The sequence below is a fragment of the Propithecus coquereli genome, unplaced genomic scaffold (assembly GCF_000956105.1).
Source record: "Propithecus coquereli isolate 6110/MARCELLA unplaced genomic scaffold, Pcoq_1.0 Scaffold59, whole genome shotgun sequence".
Lineage (NCBI taxonomy): Eukaryota > Metazoa > Chordata > Mammalia > Primates > Indriidae > Propithecus > Propithecus coquereli.
In genome coordinates, this window is record NW_012151840.1 from 4,687,028 (window position 1) to 4,693,317 (window position 6,290).

The 6,290-nt window shown below is 51.0% G+C and overlaps 1 protein-coding gene across 1 annotated transcript; it reads right to left on the reverse strand.

The window, feature by feature from the left end:
• Positions 1–2,381: 2,381 nt before the first annotated feature.
• Positions 2,382–4,223, reverse strand: KPRP (keratinocyte proline-rich protein). The gene is made up of 2 exons (XM_012658505.1): positions 3,552–4,223; positions 2,382–3,440 (listed from the first exon to the last, which is right to left on the reverse strand). The coding sequence occupies exons 1-2, from the start codon at positions 4,221–4,223 to the stop codon at positions 2,382–2,384; spliced, it is 1,731 nt and encodes a 576-aa protein (XP_012513959.1).
• Between the last annotated feature and the right edge of the window lie 2,067 nt (positions 4,224–6,290).

The following is a 6,290-nucleotide window of genomic DNA, read 5'->3' on the forward strand; positions in this document are numbered from 1 at the left end:
TAGCATGTCAGCAATGAATATTTGTCAATAAATGCATGAATGAATATATTTCACACTAAGGGGCTCAGTTTTCCCTTCTACAACACAGGGTTTTGCTAGATGGTCTCTGGGGTCTCTACCACAGATACTGCAGAACTAGACACTTTGGGCAAGGCAAAGGCATACTCAGAGCCAGGGCCCAGGTCTGTGGTTCCCAGCTATGGCTCTGTAGCTACAGGGTCCTCTGGGACATGGCCTGTGAGGAGGCAGGCACTGGCTCAGGCCTTCAGGGGCCCAGGCCAGAGCCATCTCCTGCTGTCATCCTCCTAAGAGGAGCCCTTCATATTCTACAGACCACTATGGCCTCAGGGCACCAGCTCCCTGAGGAAGGGCCTGTCCTCTGGACACTCACCCTGCCACCCCGAAGCCACATGCATGCATCTCATCTGTAAGGAGTAGGAGGAAGAGGTACCTCTGTCTGTCCTGCCCCTCGACCCCTACCTCCATGCTGCCAAGACTGCCCATGCCTAAGAAAATTTTTAAGCAATTGAGGAAGGAAGAGTCAGGCTCAGACACTTTCTCCCCTTTCTCTGGTTCCAGAGGTAACATGGCTGTGACTGCAGCCCTAGAGCTGGGTGACTGCCAAATCCAGGCCTGAAGACCTTTACTCCGAGACTGGGGAGCAAGAGTTATCCTCCCCGTTCCCTCACTCCCTTTGCCTATTCCTCCATCCTTTCCAGCAGGGGCCAGGGACATTGAGGGGAGCTAGAAAACCCACAAGGCAACCCACTTGGTCTAGGCTGAGGAAGGCTTAGAGCATGGGTACGATAAACCCAAGAGGAAAAGTAATAAATTAAAATTAAAACTCACACAATTTCATACCCATTAGGATGGCTATTATTGAAACAAAACAAAACAACAAACTGAAAATAACAAATGTTGTCAAGGATGTGGGGAAATTAGGACTTGTGCACTGTTGGTGGGAATGTAAAATGGTGCAGCCACTATGGAAGATAGTATTTCAGTTTCTCAAAAAAGTAAAAAGAAAATTATTATATGATCCAGCAATCTCACTTCTGGATAGCTATCTAAAAGAATCGAAATCAGGGACTCAAGGGGGTATTTGCACACCCATGCTCATTGCAGCACTATTTACTATAAGCAAAAAGTGGAAGAAATTCAAGTGTCCATCCATCCATTGATGAATGAATAAACAAAATGTGGTATGCACATGCCATGGAATATCATTCATCCTTAAAAAGGAAGGAAATTACAGCATATGCTACAATATGGATGAACTGTGGGGACATTATGCTAAGTGAAGTAAGCCAATCACAAAAGGACAAAGACTGTGTGATTGACTTACATGAGCTACCTGGAATAGCCAAATTCATAGAGACAGAAAGTAGAATGGTGGCTGCCAGGGGGAAGGGGGAGTGAGAAACGAGAAGTTATTACTTAATGGGTGCAGAGGTTTAGTCCTGCAGGATGAAGAGTTCGGTGGATGGATGGTGGTGATGGTAGCACAATAATGTAAATGTACTTAGTGCCACTGACCTGTTCACTCAGAAATCGTTAAGATGTTAAATTTTATGGTACATGTATTTTATCACAATTAAAAAAACAAACAAACAAAACAAAAAACTCAAGTCAGCAAGTCAGGGATGAATAAAAAGCAAGCATGACTCCAGACTCAGGCTGAGGGTACATCATGATCTTTATTGTCAAGTGGCCTCCTCTTCTCTCAACTCCTGCAGTTGCCCTTCAGGACAGAACATGGCTCAAGCTGTGAACCCACAAACCTTGCTAAGAAGCTGCCTTCCCAGGATAGGCACTGAAATTTAGGGATAGTCTGACTCTACTCAATGGGAGTTTGTAATTTAGCTGGGCAGGTAAGGCAGACACACCTAAAAGTGAAATAATCCAAGAGATGTCACAAGGCTGTTGCCAAGTGGATGGTGTAGAGGATGCAGTGAGTTCTAGGAAGGCGCAGGCACCCATGGGTAGGGACAAGCAAAGAAGGCTCCAAAGAAAAGTCATGGAAAGATGGGTTAGATTTCAGATGCTGGGGAGTAGGAGAGAAGTGGTCCAGGCAGAGGGGGAAAGATGAGCCAAAGCTTGGAGGCAGGGACACATAAGGTATGTCCTGGGGAACACCCAAAATATGCCCTGGTGGCCAGACCGGTCTGGCTAGAACTGAGGATATGTTCAGGGGAGGAGTCAGATGTGAGGCTGGAGAGGTGTCTGAGACCCAGGTGAGGATCCTCAGATGATGTGCAAAGGTGTTTGGAAATCACCTCTGGAGCAGGGAATCTCTGAATGTCCTTGGAGAGACATTGGCAACTGTGGCAGGAGGAGCAACATTTTCAGAGCAGGAGGTGGGGCATCTCAGCCACATTTCTTTAAAAATAGGCACCGTTGGCCCCAGCACAGGTATTGCCTTGGTCTCCACAACCTCCCTGACCCTGTGGTTCTGGAAACACATCACCAGGTCCACAACCAGCACCACTCTCTTGCCCCTGGTTACAACTGGATGGGCCACAGCCGGGAGCCTCGGTGTCTAGGTGGCGTGGACTAGACTCATGACAGCCTAGGTCTCCTGGGCATGGACTTGGATTTGGGCTGGGGCAAGGGCTGGGATAGTGCCAAGGCTCCCCGAGCGGCTCTGGGCTTGGGCAGGGCGCTGGCAAAGGAATTGGCTCTGGCCGTGGATGAGGCTCTGGGGACTGACAGCGCTGTGGGAATGGTCGTGGCCCTGGAATCTCACACTGCACTGGGCGAGGGCGGGAAGCTGGACGTGGAGCTAGACGTGGTGCTGGAAGTGGTGTTGGGCGCAAACAAGGCTCTGAAAGTCTCCTTGGTGGAGGGCACGGACGGAGTTCTGGACTTGCGCATCGTTCTGGGCGTGGACGTGGACGTGGAGCAGGAAATGGATATCTCTGCAGTGATGGCTCTGGGTGTTGGTCAAGACGCCGTGGTGGACAGAAGCTTGGGAGCGGACGTGGCTCCATGTGTGGCCTCAGCTCTGGGCAGGAGGCACCCCAGGAGGTTTGTGGGCCACAGCTCTGGGAGCGGCGTCGGATGGGAGGAATTTGAACACGACCCCTTTGTGGGGGAACCTGCCGGGGGCAGCAGGGGGAGGAAATCTCTATACGGCACTTGGGTCTGCATCTCTGAGAGCAGTCTGAAGTGGGGCCCCGATGACAGTGGCTGGCAGAGATGGGTTCAGAGCGGCGGGGTGGGGTGCAGTAGTTAGGGTAACCTGCAGAGGATCGCGATGGCAGGTAGCTGCTGTAGTAGGGCTCAGAACGTCGTGGTGGGGAACAACTGCGGGGAGAAGGCTCCAGCCGGCGAGAAGGGAGGCATCTGCTGGTGCTCCGAGACCTGCGCTCTGCAGTGAAGCTCCCGTAGGAGCCTTGGGTCTGGCACTGGGGCACACAAGTGCTAAATGAAGCCCGGGACTGACGCTGAGGGGCATAGCTGCTATAGGAAGCCCGTGACTGGAACTGGGGGACGCAGCTGCTGTAGGAAGCCCGCGGCTGGAACTGGGGGGCACAGCTGCTATAGGAAGCCCGTGACTGGAACTGGGGGATACAGCTGCTGTAGGAAGCCCGTGGCTGGAACTGGGGGGCACAGCTGCTGTAGGAAGCCCGCTGCTGGAACTGGGGGGTGGATCTTCTGTAGGAACCCTGATACTGGCCCTGGGTAGAGAATCTTCCCTGAGTCTGGCACACTGGGGCACGTTCCACATAAGTCTGGACAGACTGAGGAGCTGGGTAGGGTACATAGGTCTGGACTGGGCCTTCCACATAACAAGTTTCTGTACAACAAACTGGAGAACATTCTACATAGCAAGTCTGAACAGGCTGTGGGGCTTCACATTGCAGGTAGCAAACCTCAGACTGGCCTGGAGCCTGGCATTGAACATAGGAAACTTGAGACTGGGACAGAGCCTGGCCCTTCACCTGGGTGGTCTGGGACTGGCTTGGAGCCTGGCCCTTCCCCTGCTTGGTCTTAGACTGGCCCTTCACCTTCGTGGTCTGGGACTGGCTTGGAGCCTGGCATGGAGCCTGGGAAACTTGAACTGGGCATGGTGCAGGGCACTCCACGATCTGCATCTCACAAGGGGCTTGAACCACCACCTGGTTGTTGGCAAAGGGGGACTGAGAGGAGTAGAAAGAGGAACCCTTGACACAACACTGTGGGAGCGGCAGGCAACACTGAATCTGCTGCTGGTCACACATGGTCCTGATGCGGGTGGGTGAGTGGGACCTGAGGGTGGAGAGACCAGAGGCAGGAGGGTGAGAGTGGGGAGGTGACCAGGACCTAGGTGAAGGCACTCTGTGACTTCCTGCCTTTCCTCCCCCACCCTCAGCCTTCATCCGAGAATCCATACTGCCTGAGCCAGACCCAGGACGAGCCCATTAGACCTGCCCTGGTTCTGCTGAAGGGCCTGACCATGCACAGCTATGGTTGCAGGTGCCCAGGACCTTTCCCTGGAGGGTGGAAAACCCAGTGTCCAGAACCAGTGAGTGCTGATGACAAGAGGACGGTCCACACTGTCCCACATCCTAAGCGGTGGCAACAGATCTACAGGAAGTAGAGGTGACATCTTGCTCCCAAGGCTGTAGCCCAAAGTGGGGACTCCCCTCCCACAGAGGCTTGTATTTCCTCCTACACATGCACTGGCAGTACACATATATATGCAAACATGTAAAAATGTCTATGTGGAAACAAGCACTCAGGCACCATCTGCACTCGCATAATGTCAGTTGTTGGGCAACTCGAACTCAACATTAAATATTTTTTCTATATATTCAATCTCTTTTAGATGAATTCATGTAAAACCATGCCCATACAAAACATGTCAGACTCGAAAAGGCTCAGGATCACCATGGCAACTTGCCCAGACAGGTCGCTGTTGTTAACCACCTGAAGTGTGACCATCTGCGGGCTTTGGAAATGTTTTTCCCCAGCCCTCTTAGAGGCAAGATGGAGTTATCTCAGACAGGTAACCCAGAAAGCATGAGACTCCAAGTCACAAGACTGGCATTCAGCTACACTTAAAGCTCTATGCAGCAGGAATATTACCAACATGACCTGGTGGGACACCACTTAGCCCAGGAGGAACCAGGGCAGCCGCACGCCTCTGCCCTCCCCAACTCCACCTGTTCATGGACAGGCAGCCAATGACCAACAAAGCAAGGGGATGGTTTCACAATTGGCTTGTCCCACAAAACACCTCTAAATAAGCTCCAAAAAAGCTTCTAAGGGAGGACAAAGTCTTCCGTTTTCCATTTATATTGAATATCTAAATACATATTCCTCTTCTCACAAGGTGAAAAGTGAGAATGTGTCTTTTCCAGGAAGAGCAGGTCCTAACAGGGAAAATGGTACCTGAGGGTGAGGCCAGGGTTATCGAAGGCGAATACACTGACTTCACAGCCCTAGCTCCTCTCATAGATTCTACAGCTATTCTTCTTATGCCCCCTAAAAGTTCACCAACTTTTCTCCTTAGGCAGATGCACCACCCTTCCCCTGCTCCCAGCTCCTCCCTTCACTGTGCCTCTCCCCTGGGAATCTGGGTACCCCCCAAGCATCACTCCCACCCCAATCCCAGGATCCAGCTCCTAGACTCACCCTCCTTGCAGGCAAGCAGTCATTCAGGCTGGGGCATTTGGGCAGACAGCCGTCTTTATATAAGGGACTCTGGGTCTGGCTTAGGCCATGAGACAGCTGGCTGGCATCTGCCTGGCTCATCACCCAGGCTGGCACTCCAGCAGCCAGTCCCCTCCCTGTATGCCTGCCCGTGCAGTCACCTACAGCGTGTGGGAGTGTCTTGCCTCAGTGTCTAAGCCTCTGGACTATGAAGGAGCAGTCTTGTTGTCTTCCTCCTTCTTTGCCCTGTCAGTTTCCTCTCCATCCCTAGAAGAGCTCACAGTGGGAATGATGAGGAGTAGCAAAGGTGTCTTCTCTCCTGAAAGATAATTCTATTCACTACCTTCCTTCTTGTCTCAGATTCTTACCAGATAGATATGAAAAAGGAAAACTTCCTAACTTGAAACAATTAAAATTACCTCAAAGGTAGCAACTCTATAGAATGGAGAGAATGTGGGATCAGAGCTGAGTCCAACATCCCAGATCATCTACTTACAGCTACGTAACATTTATAACCAACCTGAGTATTAATTTACTCTTCTAAAAAATGAAGATAATTAAATTTTCTTTGCTGATGTTGTGAGGATTAAGGCAATTACTATATACAAAACCATCCATCCAAGAGTGATATTCAAAATATCTAATATCCTGGC

What these genes read in the sequence shown, in the direction of transcription:
- KPRP (XM_012658505.1), bottom strand. Translation starts at nt 4,223, where the DNA reads ATGTGTGACCAGCAGCAGATTCAGTGTTGCCTGCCGCTCCCACAGTGT. An exon ending in TCCCCCAGTTCCAGTCACGG is followed by an intron (nt 3,441 to 3,551) that starts GCTTCCTATAGC and finishes CCTCAGCGTCAG; the next exon opens with TCCCGGGCTTCATTTAGCAC.